Here is a 17,043-nt window from a genome sequence, read left to right on the forward strand (position 1 = left end):
TTCACTGTTAAAAACTTTCAGTGATTATTATATGTGTTCTTGCAATTTGAAGAATGGCTTTAACATTGGGCTTAAAGTGCTCAACATTTTCCCTGCTGAATGTGTGTTAGTTCTTTCACCACTTATGTTTTGCATGACTAGGCCTCAAGAATGTATACTTGTGGTTATATGCTACAATTTGAATCATGACCACTTTTTGTACTCTGGAACTCAAAAAGTAGATGGGGATAAAGAGTTGTAGGTGTCAAATGCCCTTGTATGATTTAAATACTTACCTAGATTCCAGCACAGACTATCAAATATAATGGATTAACTCTCTTAGTGCTGTTTTGCTAAATTTAGTCAGGAGCAGTAGTTTCAAAGTCACAGTGTCTCACCTCAGTTGGTATAGGCCATTTATTGATGCTGTCTTTGTTAGAATCCCTTTATGAAGTTCATTTGCAAATGTGGTGAAAGAGTGTAACACCTCTGAATTTCTTTAATTACTACTGTGAAATTATATTTACTCATATGCCCTCATTCACTGATAAATACTTGTAGCAATTAGGAATTCTGAGGGCCATTTGAGATATTGCCTAACTTGATAGGATGCTCCCCCAGCATAAGAGTACCGCAGTATGTTATTCCGTTTTCTCTGACTATTTGAGGCAAAGATTTTGCTATGTAGTTGAGCTTACTGTAGGTTCTTTTTCTCCCTTTAAGTAATTGAGTGTTTTCCTTGAGGAAGGTGACCTATGTGTTGGGCTTTGCAAAATCTTATGAGAATTGTGTACGACCATATGTAATTTTTCGTTTGTTGCATTTTATTCAAATATCATAGAAGATTGTGATTTTCTTTGATGTTCATTTGCTGTCCTAGTTTATACTTTTTAATTTTAATGCTTGGTTTAGTTATTTTATGAGTCTTATCAGCTTAGCTGATATGTCTTTGAAGTCTGAGAAACTGAATGTAAATACTGTGCCCCGTACTCTGAGGTGATGAGTTTAAGATTACATTAACCACCAACGTGTAGACTTGAGATACCCCTCTTGTTTATCCACCTGCCGGGGCAAGTGTGGAATAAGCTAACGTTGGCCCTTGTGTTACTTCCGCAGCCGAGTATTCACAACTTTGCCTTTCATGCAGGCCAGCCTGCCTCAGATTCCGACTCAAATGGACCTGTCCGCAAAGTCAAAAGAGTGAGTACAGTACTCCTGTTTCTTGTTTTGTAACTTTAGTTTGTTATTTTGATATTCTTTTGCTTTTTGATAAGGGTACCTAAGTATACACACTTGAGCTGTTACATCAAAAATTCATTAACATTGTTAACTAATACTTCAGAAGTTTAGATTTTGGGGGGGACGCCAAGGAGCTTTTAGTTTTGGCTGTTTGTGCTTTGGAAAGTTGTGCTTGAGTTAGCGCTTTTTGGGATTTATGTAGACTGCATGATGTGTGTGTAGTATTATGCGGCAACTGTAAGAATTCTTGTTCATTAATTTTTATATGTTTTAAGCCTAGTTATGAGAGAACATTAACTGGATACTGTTTATTGGTTTGAATATTGAAATAAGGCTGCTATTTCTATCATATCTTTTTGACAGGATATATGTATGTTGTTGATATTCTGGTCACCACTTACATTTAAGGGGGACTCTTCTATCATTTTATTGAAAGCAAGATAATTTCTTCATGTTATGAAGTAGATCAACGATACAGCAGAATTGCATTACTACTTTCTTGTAGGGTTTGTTTTTAAGTGAGAATTTAAAATGGAATTACGTAAAGCTGAAGAATTTGGACGTCTAAATGAAGCGATGTTGCAAAGCACTTTTAGTACCATCTGCAGTATGCTGCAAAGTGCACACTGTGTATGCTGATTTTCTGATGTTATAAGTCAAGAAAGTGTATTTTCTCACTTTTTTTTTTTTTTGTCTTGCATCTTGATTATCATTCAGGTATATCCTTAGTTTGATTCTTTTTGCATGCCCCAGCACCTGTATTCATTATAGGAGATTCAGCTTTATGGCACATAATAGTGCCATCAGTCAAGTAGTGAGTCGTATGTTTCTAGTATGATTAAACAACTTGATAATAAATTACAAGACCTTTTGAAGTTTTACTTATTTTTCTTGACAGGTGGTCATATTAATATCTGAGATTGTTAGTCTCATGGAAGCAACCTTGGGAAATGATAGACCACTTTCATGTGGGAATTTTGCTTTATATTTATATTAGCCTGGCAAATGTCTTGTTATCCATGCAGCTATGACTTGTAACTGTGGATGTTGGTTTTTCCTTGATGCCTATTATATGATAGCTTGTATAAGAAGATTCCATGAATAGTCTGTTCTTTCAAAAAGCACCCAAGTGAAAGAGCTGTTCTGGGATTAGCCTTGTTACTAATTTGATATACTGGTCTACTGAGATATGTGGTGTGCATTGTCAAATTTTATAAAATTTCATGCCTTTTCTACAAAAAAATATTGCTTATTTTGGTTTTCTCTATTACCTACTGTGGTAATTGTGATTTAGACCATTGTGTGAAGATGATTTCAGTAGGGAACTTCTTTTTCTGTTGCCTTTAGTGCATTTTGTCTTACTGTGTAGTCACTGTATACGCTACTCTTTCCTCTAAGGATCAGCATCCCTATTCCTCTGAAATGCTAGTCATGTTCTACTGATGGACTTTCATTTGCCCTGCTGAAAGACTGCAAGACTGTTCCTGTCAGTTTTGTGAATGTTGATGCTTTTATGCTTGTGAGAGGTTTAATTGCAACTTATCCGTGTACTCAACCTTTGACTTATATGTTATTCCTTAACACCTGTTTATTTATTTATATCTATTATCTTTATTTCTCATTTGGTTTTTTTGTCTTCACTTTATATTTTTTCAAATGGGCATTCTTTGCAAAATTTCTTAGCAAGTGAATGGATGTATTGGCTTTTGTATGAGTGTACACATGAAGGATGAGAGCGTTATTTAAATTATTTTTCCTGTTGCTCAGTTATAAACATAAAGTGAAAGTTGAAGCAAGACATAATCAAAGTTGGTCATCTTGGGAGAAAGTGGTCTAAGGGAATGCACAAAAAGATGTAAAAGCAGGTTCAAGAATATACATTTTAAAGGTCAAATACTACACTGAACCACTAATTTGAAGTTACTTTTTAAATCAAGGTAACTGGGCCTAGGCTAGCACTAAATTGTAATCAACTTAAAGTACTCCAGGCACATGCACTATGTCTTCTCTCAAGTATATTTGAAAGTCTGGTTACTGATTAGTCATACATTCAGTTATTAGTACTGTAATGGCTTTTATATTCATTATTTAGATTATATTGTAATGTACTATAATATTTTTTTGCAAACAGGTTGTAAAAGTAAGGTACTACCTATAGTGTGCCTTTCCTCATACCCTGCCAACATTACTCGCTAGTTTTTTGTAGCTTCCTTTCCTTCAGACTTGTTTAATTTTTCATACAGAGAACAATTCTCTGGGCCATCCATATAAAAGTCTAGAATTATTGATTCATGGGTCTGAAATTCCAAGACGGTTGGTAAACATACAGGACATAATTGTATGGTGCAGGTTTATTATGTATTCAGTATTTATTGTAGAGATTGGTTATAAGTTATTAATCATCTCTTTAAAATAAGACTGCATTACCAACAGTGTTTTCAACTTTATTTCTTGTGCTTTGCACTAATTTACACGTTTCATTCAAGTAGTTGGCAATAAAGTTTCTTTGCAGCATCCATTTGCCCACTGCTGCATTGCTTTTTTCTTTTTTCACCCATTCCTTTTGCTCTCATCCCACCTTGCTGTTCATCATTATATAGTTTGCTTTTCACTAACCTCAACATTTCATTCAAGTTCTTTAGATTAGCTATATGAGAATGTAAATGTGAGTGTGGCCTTTTTGAATGAATGAAGTAGTAATGATAATGATACAAATGACAGTGGAAATCAATCATATCACTTCCAGTCTCATAAAGGGAAACAGACATAAAAACATTTGTGATGATGATGAACTTAGGACTGTGGGCTTTTTATTATGTGCAGCAATAAGAAATTAAAGAGTAATGCAAATCAGTGATTGACTGCACCATGACAAGAACTAAACTTAAGCTTATTGTATTTGTATTCAGTTCTCACTGAGTGGACCATCTGAAGTGAAAGTCATCTTAGTAAAGTTGCAATGAGAAATGTTTGAGAGTTTATTGTGGTTGCTGTACTCTATACATTTACTGTAGCATTTTTATGTTTTATTTCTGTGTTAGTGCATTTTATGTTTCAATTATTTGTTCTTAGGTCTTCTGTTTTGATCTTTTCACCTTTTTCTTCTTTTAGCATGTTTTTAATTTGTCTGACTGAATATCCAGTTTTTTACTACATGTTTATATATACATTTATGTTTGCAAAGATTAAAATGCATGATTCCAGTCATTTATTGTCAGTAATTTTAGAGTTCAGTTGCCCTTTATTTCTTTCTCATCTCTTTATCTCTCTTTTTATGTCTTCCTTCCAGGCCTGATGAGGCCAAATAGGAGATATTCAACATTAGGGGATTTCTTCAGTCCAAGTATTTTTAATAAAGAAATTTAAGTAAAAATTGCTGAGGTTGAAAGAAATATACATGACCTTTTCTGTCTCTCATCTTGGTCTTGCATCCACTTTCCAGGGATTTCAGAAAACAGATTGATTGATCAAGTCTTTTTCATTTGCCTCAACTTTTAATACATAAAATTATATTCTATTATTGCTGCTCATTTCTTGTTATGGATAATGTTTATATACAGTTTATTCATTCACAAAAAATATTGGGATATTTATTTTTAATACTACTGTATTTGCATATATTATACATTTTTATAAAGATTTTAAAGTTTAGTTTACAGAGGATGTATACAGTACACATAGTAGGTAAATACTGTGGTATTAATAGCACTTTTAAGATTACCATACAATCAACACTACTTTGCACTTTGCTCTACCATACAATCAACACTACTTTGCACTTTGCTCTTAGTATAGTATCACAACAAACCCGTTATTTTAATTAACCCTTTTTTGGCCACAAAATTTTCCCAGACCCTAAGTTCCTCTTAAAATGAAGAAAGAAAATGGTAGCCAGCCATTAGTGCTTGGTACCATATGTGCATGGCAGCTGAAAAAGTCAGTTTTTGGGCTTGTGTGAGAGTTGAGTGCTGTCGTGAAGTCTCTTTTTTAAAGATTACCTTTATTTGTCTCCTATTTCATTCTTTTCCTTGGCAGTTTATGTATTATTCACTCATACTCAGTACATTGTGATTAGCATTTTTCTTCAGTTTTGAGACTGAGAGTTTTCAGCTGGAGGGTTATTTTCACCCTTTGGTGGATGGTAGTTTGCCCAATATGTAAGTAAGGGAGATATTGCTTTACTTCCATAAGTTTGCGAAGGTTTTGCCGAGTTGGTGATGGTAAGTGCTTGCCAGTTGTCTTTTAAATGATTGATTTTCCACTAACTTTTAAGTTCTGCCATTCATGTTTGAGGATGAATTGTTGTTGAGTAAGTTTTACATCTTATACTTTGCTGTAGTTGGAGATTCGATTACAGTATCTGGTTGCTTGCTTGAGGTTGACAAACCAGTTTTGATGGTGGTAGTTTGTTAAATATTATTATGTACTTTAGTTTTTCAAGTACCTGGTTTTTTATTTTTTTATGTATTTATTTATTTTATTTTATTTGTTTATTTAATTTTTCTTATGTGTTTACTGCAGTGCATTACATTCAAATTGGTCACTTTGTCATCTTTTCTGGTCGGTATAAAATGCTTCCATGTTGGTTTAATTGTTTGTCTACTTTGACTACACATTAGTGATAACATAATTATTGCTCTGCTTGGTTTTCTTTGCTGGTCTGCATAGTTGTTAATATGGATTGTAGTGTGATGAGGTGTTTCATGTCTACATGTCAAGCATTGAACATATTCTTGACAGTGCTAGAACTGATTTGCCAACAGTGTTTTCATATGAATGCCTGCCAGTCTAGGGAAAGACTTAGTTCATGAATTCCTGTTAGAAAGGACACCTGCAACAATTCTGTAGTGGTTATTGATGCTAGGTTTGTTCTTAATTTTTCACCTTTTTTTAAAACTGGTTAGTAGACCAGTGAGCTTTGTTTTATTGTTGTGCCCTAGAATAATGTGGTTGATGTAAATTAGTCTTAAGCCTTTATTCTTTGTCCTTGGTCTCTCACTGGTAAATAAGAACTCTTTCAAAATGATTCAATCAGCAGTGTTGTTAGCCAGGTTGCTGGTGCATTCATGATACTGCATTGAAGCACTGCTTCATGCCTGTTGAGGGAAGTTAAGCAGTGCAGCTCACTGATGCTACTGTTCTTTCCATGGCTATGCTGGCTTCAAGGGCTTCTCTCACTGCCCATTTCTCTCCTTACATTCCTGTTGATGTAGATGTTAGTTCATTAGAGGTTATCCATGACCCATTCACTTGACCCACAGCTGAACAACTTCAAACATGCAATTGTTTACCAGTACAAAGCCCGGAAAAGTTAGTTTTGGCATGACCGTCTTTATTACCAACATCAGGAATTTCCCAGGTTTTTTCTACCTTAAGGGTACAGTACTATTATTGAATGTTTATTTATAATCATGAACAGGGACCCATATGCTTTACATTCAGGTTCCACCTTGCTTCTGCCCGAGCTGCAAGCAGTATAAGTAGGATTGACTGGCATTTGTTTTTCCCACAGGTAGAATATCAGTATAGTTGCTTCTTGACTTACATAAATTTGGAAACATGGTTGGAAAATATTTGACAGAAAAAATCCAGGAAATTCCAAAATGTATAATTTTTTTCCAGTACACCAAGCACACTAGGAATGTAAAACATAAAAAACATAGCTTCATACTTAAAAGCCTTATTACTTTTGTCATAATTACCATCATACAACACATTCTGTTGTAACCATAGCTTTATACAGCAACCATGATGCAGCCAGCTCCTTACCAGAGATAGTTACAATAACTTATGTAAGAATGAATGCAAGGCTTACTCCATCTCTATTAAGAATCCAGTTAATTCACATGTATGTAACTGAAACTGTTGTGAGGGAGAGAGAAAGAGAGAGAGAATGAATTTAAATTTCTGTTAATTTTTATTCTGCTCAATGACTCTTGTGTATGCAAGACATGACTTGACACGTGTGAGGCTTCAGTAAATATAAAAAAAAATCAGCCAAAAATTGCATATTTACAGAAAGTCAAATTATTATGAGCCATCAACAGACTCCTCTGCTAGTTGCTCAGGGCTCACAGAGTAAGACCTATATGCATTTTTTTTATTTTATTTTACTTATTTGACAAGTTTGACACATAACATTAGGGTATGGACCCTAATGTAAAGTGAGTGGAAGATTTTCATAGAAAAATTTACGGCACATACTCATCTGTCGTTTATTATCACTTGTCAATTTCTTTTTTGTTATTGATTTTAAATCTAGGTGAATTGCAGTCCTTCATGTATCGGCAATAAAATGGATATATGTTCCATGGTAATTGCTTGTTACACTACTATTTTTTTTTATCATATTCAAGTACTTATTATGCTGCACCCTAATAGTATTTGAAGTTGTGATAAATATTTATATTAACTATCACTGATAAGTGAGCCCCCCATGTTATGATGTATGGACATCCTTAATAAAATGTTTAGTTCATCATTACAGTAGGTTTTTTCAGAGTGCATCTATATTTCAAGATATAGCCTAACATATAATACCCCCTTTTAGGATGGAGTATTAAGAAAGAAAAAAAAAATTTGCATGTGAACATTTATGTTATTGAAATATGTTGGTAAAATATGTAATTTACAAGAGACAACAAAAGCATTTTAGGAATAGCGGAAAACATTTGATAACATTCCCCTCCATGCCCTGAGCCTCTGATGAATTACTCTGATGGTGATAATGGTGTGTATGAATAATATTTTCGGTAAAGTTCATTTATATAAGTCAAGTACACAATAGCGTTTTATGTAAAAGTCACTGTATATCCTAGCTAGCAAGTGTGTAAGTACAAGTATTCATAATACTACACATTTATTGTGTACCTCTCTCTCTCTCTCTCTCTCTCTCTCTCTCTCTCTCTCTCTCTCTCTCTCTCTCTCTCTCTCTCTCTCTCTCTCTCTCTCTCTCTCTCAGTACCATATTTTTATTGACATTTGATGCAGCAAAATATTGTACTTAATGAAGCAGTGTAGTGTTACATATTTTTTAAGTACGTACTCGTGTACATATATGCATCTTTTTAAGGCAAACTACGAAAATTCTGTCTGTTTAAAAATGAGAGAGAGAGAGAGAGAGAGCAAGCATACATACAGTAAGTTTATTGCTGTGAGTAGTTTCAGTACATGCCTGCTATCTAATGCATCTGTGTGAGTGTGCGTGTCGCTTGCTGTGCCAGTTTAGGGATTTAAGCACTACAACCCTTTGTTGCTAAGGTGATGGTTATGAGGGATTTTATTGTAATAGTAATAACAGTAATAATAATATTTGAGTAAATACTGGATACAAGAACTGGTATTAATGGCATCATGGAAAACATCAGCCTACCAGATACCTCAACTCACATATCAGATCCCAGTGAATATTTTGAGCCAGTTTTTGTGAAAAAAGGCGGTCTGATATGCTATCAAATGCAGTATTAAATATGTTAAAAATTTATTCATGTAGCCACAAACTTTGATATGTTAAGTGTAGCCTAATGTTCTCATAATATAGCCTAGCCTAACTTTGGAGTGCTTAGACAATATGGGCTCTTAACTTAATGCTGTGTATATGATAAACTCATGATTTTTGAGGAAAAAAGAGGGTCAAAATATAATACAAATATATATGGCCCTGGCCTTCCACCTCTTCCTTATCAGCTGATCATTCGATGTAATCACGTATGCTAGCTACGTCTGTTCATCTATCCCTCTGTGCTTATATCCAGTAGTATTTTTGGTGAGTACCCATATTACAGTAAGTTGTTTATTATTGATAAGAACGAATTGCATATTTATTTTTTGTTGGATTAATAATGAGTTAATGTTCAATATTCATTGGGAAAATAGTATCAAGTATTAGGACAAGTTTTTTTTAGTAATATCAGTCAATTTATCAGTGTCAGAAATGTATCAGTTGTTTTTGATTACAAATCGTATTTGTTTTAACACTAATGTAATTTAACTTTGGTAAGCAGTATTGGACCTTTACATGTACTGTGTGATACTGTTTTCAGTAATAGTATGTGTAAATGTGGTTTTAATGTTTAAAAAAGGATTAGTTTACATGAATTTAGTAACAAAACAAAGTAATGAATGTGAACACTTTTTTGAAGTTTAGTATCTAATATTTTAATTTTTATAGAAATGTTGGGAGATGTGCGCTTGTAATTCAGAATTCCTCCTGGTCTACCAGATGTTGAGTAAAACAAACCTGTGCATATGTAAGGTTCTTATTCTGAGTTTCACACTTCTGCAGGAAAAATATCTAACAAAGTATTATTATGTTCATGTATTTAGGAACACTGTGCCTCTTTACACTGGTAATAAGACTTAGTTTGAATACAGTAGGGTGAGAAGAGTTTGAATACAGTAGGGTGAGAAGAGTAACCGGGACCCATGATTGTGTTATTTTAGAAAGGTCAAGCAAATTCTGCTGGTATTAATCAGATGGAGTAAACATTTATTTATGATACTGAACTCTGATTCATACCAGTACCATATTTGTGTTGCCATGCTTAAGAAAACTTATGTATATATGAATACAATCTTAAATGAATCATAATAAGTAGTTATAGTCCCTTATGTCTTTTAGGAGCCTTATGGAGTTGAAAAATTGAATAGTATTTTGTTTTGTGTCTGATTATAGAAGTGGGTCACACACTTCATGATTTATTAGGTAAACAAGGGTACTGTTTCGGTATCCTGGACTTCATATACCAGGTACCAATCTTTTAAGATATTTTTGTTACTATCCTGCCTGAAAGCTTTTCAGTTAAAAAAAATATATGCAGAGGTGTCTTATGCAACTTGTATTTTTTAGGTTTTCTCATCTTGTTATACTCATTGATGTATGTGTACATTTCATGTTCAGAAAACAATTATACAAGACATTGTTGTAGATCTCATTGGTCGCACAGCAGTATAAGATCTGTGACATTTATATAAATTCAGTTTCACAGATGTATATACTGTCTTTTCTAATGTAGAAGTGTTATAATTTCTGTAAAGGATTCTTTATTGAATAATGTTTGGGCCTTATCAGATTTTTCTTGTTATTCCACAGAAACGACGCAAGAAGTCCGAAATGTTTAGTAGAAAAAAAATTCACGCATCTCGATACTGGCGGTGGAAGATGGCTCAGCGGGAACTTGAACGGCAGCGGCATGAACAGGAGCGACTCCATGCTGAATTGGGAGACCGGGAACAGCATACAACAAACGCAACAGGGGGCAGCAGCAGGGGGGAATGATGACCCAGTTCCCATTTCATCTTTACCGGGGTACCATCTGTTGTCTCAGAGAGAGAGAAAGGTAGGTTGATATAGTATAGTTCATGGACTGTGAAAATTTGGTTTCCTGTATGTTTATCATGAAAAATAAGCCTTGTAACTACATTATTATGTTGCCTTTAGTGTATACCTATCCTACGTGGTATTCTAAGGATTACAGTACAGGATTAGAATCCTCTTTTTATATTAGATTGAATTAATTTTAAATCTTTATGACAGAAGATGAATACAGTTGTATTATACTGTATACCAAGTTTCCTTTGCTCATTAAGATGGATACGGTAGAAGTAGATCCCAGAATTACAAATTATTTTTCTGATTTGTTAAACAGTTAAAGTATTCCCCACTATGATAAACACCCTGTCTGCTGCCAAAAAAATGATTTAGGTTCCAGTCATACTGCTTTTTTGTCACGTAATTTTCATCTGCTTTCATTGCTGTCTTACACTTGGTTATCAAACTTCCAGCCATTTCCTGCTACAGGTGTCGTCTCTCCCTCTTTCCCTTCATATATCATTAAAAACCAAGTTCTTTTATGTTGTTGTAAAAGAAGTTTTTCACATTATTAAGCCCTCATCACATACTACAGTAGTACCACTTAGACCCTCAGCCAGCCATCTAGCAACCTCTTATGTTGTGGGCACCTTAGCATACAACTGCAGGAATAGTAGGCAGGCACTGTGAATATAAATGATTGAATGCAATGAAAAACTTGTTTTATGATATAAAAATTTATGTATTCATTTACAACCCGTTAACCATATTAAGCCTGTCCTTTTAGTCAGAGTTGAGTAGAGAAAACAAAGGGTGCTGGTAAAATGCCTTGACTGCATATTGTTTGAGTTCTTATAACAAAAATGGTGCCTCTACTTACCCAACCAAGACCACTGGTGAGTGTCATCCAGAGAAAGTTACTTTATTCTTCTTCATAACATGTGGTTTTGGGAAAGGTGGATGTGAATTCTGTACTGTGTACTAAGTATAAGAGATGATGTCACAAGTAGTGTTCAGGGTTATAAAATATACATGGAATCAGATTTTTTGTATGTCCAAACTGCAATGCAAGAGCAAATAAAGAAGAAAGAGGAGTTTTGAAACATGTTGTGATAGGTAGCTGACTTATCAGAGGTTGAGCATTTCTATTACCTTGGGACTCATTGCACTGAAACAGGAGTTTAGAAAGCTTTAAAAAAGACTAGTTACAGCATAGATAAAATGGAGAGAGAGAGATATAGCCTAAATGGTGAATGCAGGTATAAGTTCATGTAAAAATGTTCATGATGATGATGTTGATCAGAGACCATATTAGAATTTCAAATAGATTTCTTTTTATTGTAGCATAAATAAGCCTGATAGTAGCCATCTTTCAAAGTAGCCACCACTAAAAAGAATTAGTTCTAAGAACCCTAAATGTAAGATTGTATAAATATCTTAAATTTTACTGCATATTGAGAGCATCGCAGTCAGTTGGGTTATTATAGTTTAGTTATTGTTAGTAAGGTATATATTGCTAGTAAATTGTGCTCTAGTTCATATTCATTGCAAACATTTTATAATAAAAATTTACTTTTTTTCAAAGGTGTGGTATTACTAATGTTTTCATTTGCTTCCATAATTTTGGTAGTATTGTCAAGTAATAAGTATTGATGACATGGGAAGAATATTTTGTAGGGTTATAATTGTTTATTTTTAATTATTCTAAGTCACTAATAGAAGAATTTTCCCCACAGTTGTGTGCCTCATCAAATATCAAACCATCCCAGTACATTGCTTACAAGGCTGTTTTGCTAAAGGTCAGTAGTATATGCCTTGCTGTTTGAAAGTTAGTTTTATGAGAAATTACAAGGATTGTTTTGTATTGCTGTAGTTTTGTTGATATATTCATGAAATATGCATTTCTTGGGAGAAATGTAGCCAGATATGCTAAGCACTATTATGTTATACTTGTCAACTTTTAAAATACTTAAGCCTATTGAGTGTGCAGTTAATCACAAAAAGACTTATTTTTCCTTTCCCGTCATTATTAACCCTTAAACGCCGAGCCTATATTTACGAAAGTGTCTGCCGTATGCCGGCGGCGTTCGGGAGTTAGCGCCGAAGCGGAAAAAAAGTTTTATTCAAAAAATCACAGCACGATTAGTTTTTAAGATTAAGAGTTCATTTTTGGCTCCTTTTTTTGACATTGCCTGAACTTTAGTATGCAACCATCAGAAATGAAAAAAAATATAATTATCATATATAAATATTGAAATATATGACAGCGTGAAAAAAAAATTTCATATATAATTGTATACAAATCGCGCTGTGAGCAAAACAGTTAAAGCTAAAGAGTTATTTTTTTTTTTGTATTGTACACTAAATTGCGATGATTTTGATATATAACAAATTGTAAAACGATCAAAGCAACACAGAAAAAATATTATCACAAAATGATGCATGAATTAAGTAACCATGGGACGTAAAAAAAGTTTTTTCAAAAAATTCACCATAAATCGAAATATTGTGCTAGAGACTTCCGTTTGTTGCAAAATGAAGGTAATTGATTGAATATTACTAGACTGTAAGTGTTTTAGCTTACAATTGAAGTTTTCGACCATTTCGGTCGAGTTAAAGTTGACCAAAAGTCAAATTTTTTCTATTTATCGTGATTTATATGAAAATATTTCAAAACTGATGAAAGTTACAACCATGAGTTATTTTTTGTTGTATTCTACATGAAATTGCACACATTTTCATATATAAAACTTTATGTAACGACTAATATGAAACAGTGCAAACATTACGACAAAGTGACGAAAGAATTTCTGAGATGTTCGGCCGAGTTACCGCGCGGACGTAAGGAAAAAGTTTTTTTCAAAAATTCACGATAAATCGAAATATTGTGCTAGAGACTTCCAATTTGTTGCAAAATGAAGGTAAATGATTGAAAATTACTAGAATGTAAGAGTTTTAGCTTACAATTGCGTTTCTCTACCATTTCGGTCGAGTCAAAGTTGACCGAAGGTTGAAATTTTGGCACATCGTGATTTATATGAAAATATTTCAAAACTGATAAAAGCTACAACCATGAGTTATTTCTTGTTGTATTCTACATGAAATTGCGCACATTTTCGTATATAAAGCTTTATGTAACGACTAATATAAAACAGTGCAAACATTACGAGAAAGTGACAAAAGAATTTCTGATATGTGCGGCTGAGTTACCGCGCGCGGACGTAAGGAAAAAGTTTTTTTTCAAAAATTCACCATAAATCGAAATATTGTGCTAGAGACTTCCAATTTGTTGCAAAATGAAGGTAAATGATTGAATATTACTAGAATGTAAGAGTTTTAGCTTACAATTGCGTTTTTCGACCATTTCAGTTGAGTCAAAGTTGACTGAAGGTTGATATTTTGGCACTTATCGTGATTTATATGAAAATATTTCAAAACTGATAAAAGCTACAACCATGAGTTATTTTTTGTTGTATTCTACATGAAATTGCGCACATTTTCATATATAAAACCTTATGTAATGATTAATATAAAATGGTGCAAACATTACGACAAAGAGACGAAGAATTTCTGATATGTTCGGCCGAGTTACCGCGTGTGGACGTAAGGAAAAATTTTTTTTCAAAAATTCACCATAAATCAAAATATTGTGCTAGAGACTTCCAATTTGTTGAAAAATGAAGGTAAATGATTGAATATTACTAGAATGTAAGAGTTTTAGCTTACAATTGCTTTTTTCGACCATTTCGGTTGAGTCAAAGTTGACCAAAGGTTGAAATTTTGGCACTTATCGTGATTTATATGAAAATATTTCAAAACTGATAAAAGCTACAACAATGGGTTGATTTTTTTTGTATTTTACATGAAATTGCACACATTTTCATATATAAAACTTTATGTAACGGCTAATATAAAATGGTGCAAAAATTACGACAAAATGACGAAAGAATTTCTGAAATTTTCGACCGAGTTACCGAGCGGACGTAAGGAAATATTTTTTTTTTTTTTAAATTCACCATAAATCGAAATATTGTGCTAGAGACTTCCAATTTGTTGCAAAATGAAGGTACATGATTGAATATTACTAGAATGTAAGAGTTTTAGCTTACAATTGCGTTTTTCGACCATTCGGTCGAGTCAGAGTTGACCGAAGGTTGAAATTTTTTGTAGTCGACGTACGGTATGTCTGCTTGTCACCCGACAGGCAATTTTAGTCGACTTATGATACATCCAGTCGGCGTTTAAGGGTTAAGCATTATTTTCTTTCATGAAAAACAGTAAAAATGAGAATTAACGAGTAGCTCTCATTGCTTATGCTGAGTAAAAAAGACCCATACAGATGATATAAAGTCAAGACAGCCTGTACTTTACTGCATAAAATTTACATGTACAGTACTGTATAAGATTTACAAAAATTTCATTTCAGTTATTCTTATGTAACAACTTGACTAAATATTCGTAAGGTGCACACATGTCGAACAAGACAAAAGGGTCACTAACTTATGTAGCTGACATCCAGATATGATGTTTATGTGTATAGAAGAAAAAAGCAAGAAGGTAGTTTAATAATAACTAAGTAAAATGTATTTTTTAAAATGAATAAAGGCATGGAAGAGATATGACATCTGAAGGTTGCATTATATTATCTGAATTGTACAAATTCATCAATTATTACAGTTTTAACAAAATGCTTATATATTTACTTAGAATTTTTTTTATCCCTATCTTAGGATGAAGGTGACAAGCAGCAGGCAGGAGTCAGCCCAGCAACGCGAGGTGGTGTATGCTGTCCCCAAGGACTAGACTCCCATACACAGAGGCTGATCACTACTTTCATGACCCAAGCAGGATGGATTTCTTTTACTTGACCAACTTTAAGTTTATGGGTTTAACCCCAGCCTAACATTTTTACTGGATTTTTATGAAAACTGTGAATTCTTATTTGGTAATTTTTTATTACATTAGTCGTAGCTTTTATTGTGATGAATATTATAAGAGTAAGCCATGATGATTGGGCATTTTTTCTGTAATGATAAAATTAGATACTTAAATTCTTAAAAGAAACCATCTCTTCAAAGTTTTATTGGGCATTCATAAGTTGCTGGGTAAGTCTGCTTAGATTACTTCTTAGCCAAGACCTGAAGACACATTTGCATTCTTTCAGTTTAATAAAGTCTGTGTACTGTGGTGATGGTTGTATTTTTTAAGGTTGCATTGTATTTGATTATTTTACAAATGATTTTTGAGTCTCTGAGAGGTATAAAGTCAAAGAGCTCCAAATACATATGACTCGATTCTAGTCAGATTATTTTATGTATACTCTGCTCAAAATTAAATTTCATTTTTATTGGTTGATCATGAAAAGCAGTTTATGTACTCTTGGTACTCTGTTGGTAAGTTGTACTAACACCTTTTCATTTTGACTAACTGCCTATTTGCACCAAAAATTGTAGTGCTGTAGCTATTATATGTGCTATTATGACAGTAATATTCAGATCTTGGTTTGTCAAGCCTATATCAATAGCATCACTTTGACTAGGTTCCAGAAGTGAAGATTTCTTTAATCTAAATGAATCTCTTCTTTGGAACCTCTGCCGTAAATATAGCCAAATACATGAGAACAAAAATGCTAATAAGTTCTACAGGCCTAGAAAGACACAAAACCATCCACAAGACTGTAGTCTACATGAACACCAAATACTGTACTTATATTAATAGTCAATTTCACTAGTTAATGGCTAACAGGTGTTTGTACTACTTATCATTAGATATCAGTATTTAAGATATAATTTTTTTATATGGAAATTTTCATATTTTTTGTACTTTCATTACTTGTTTGAAGGTGCACATCTATAAGAAAATTATTATTTTAGTAATAAGGAGAATTTTTTATACAAATTTATGTACCTGGATATTTATCATTTTTTTCATTAAAAATCCTTGGCTACCAGTATTTTCATTAACAGAATTCACCTATTTTTTGTAATAACCAGATTTCAAATTAAGATTTTAATTGCTCTTGAAATCCAAAACCTATAGGCATGCAAAAGGGTGACAAAAATAACCCTAACTGCACAGGCTTCTACCAAGAAAGGTGCAGTTTTGAATTTATTGCTGTTGCATTTAGAGATTACTGATCATGTGAAGATACTTCCCCACAATGGTTGCAGCCATGGTTGGCCCCTAACTGCAACCTCTTTCATTCCTTTTACTGTACCTCCATTCATATTATCTTGCATCTTGCTCTCCACCCTCTCCTAACAGTTATTTCATAGTGCAACTGTGAGTTTTTCCTCCTGTTACACCTTTCAAACCTACCTACTCTCAATTTCCTTTCCAGCGTTGAATGACATAGATCCCAGTGTTTGGCCTTTGCCCAAAACTCTTTATTCCATTCCATTCCATTCCTGACCAGCCTTGGGCCCTATCTCACAATTTAGTGTTAAGTGGATTAGATATGACTTTCCCCCAGTCTCTTCTGTTTGTGCTGTCTATTACAATCCTAAAATCTGTAT

General features: G+C 33.5%; 1 protein-coding gene across 6 annotated transcripts in view; it reads left to right on the forward strand.

Annotated features, from left to right (window-relative positions):
• The window catches only part of LOC136839179 (transcriptional adapter 2-beta-like), a 47,389-nt gene extending 30,914 nt beyond the window's left edge, over positions 1-16,475 (forward strand). For 4 of the 6 annotated variants that reach the window (XM_067104884.1, XM_067104885.1, XM_067104882.1 and 1 more), the window contains exons 10-13: positions 1,127-1,179; positions 10,310-10,556; positions 12,265-12,327; positions 15,259-16,475. In XM_067104884.1, the coding sequence (XP_066960985.1) occupies positions 1,127-1,179; positions 10,310-10,556; positions 12,265-12,327; positions 15,259-15,396 (501 nt within the window). In that variant the 3' untranslated portion in view covers positions 15,397-16,475. Of the gene's footprint in view, positions 1-1,095; positions 1,180-10,309; positions 10,557-12,264; positions 12,328-15,258 lie in introns of all 6 variants that reach the window. The other 2 variants (XR_010853242.1, XR_010853241.1) reach the window with 1 other exon arrangement.
• The last annotated feature ends 568 nt before the right edge of the window (positions 16,476-17,043 follow it).

The sequence above is a fragment of the Macrobrachium rosenbergii genome, chromosome 6 (genome assembly GCF_040412425.1).
Source record: "Macrobrachium rosenbergii isolate ZJJX-2024 chromosome 6, ASM4041242v1, whole genome shotgun sequence".
Taxonomy (NCBI): Eukaryota; Metazoa; Arthropoda; class Malacostraca; order Decapoda; family Palaemonidae; genus Macrobrachium; species Macrobrachium rosenbergii.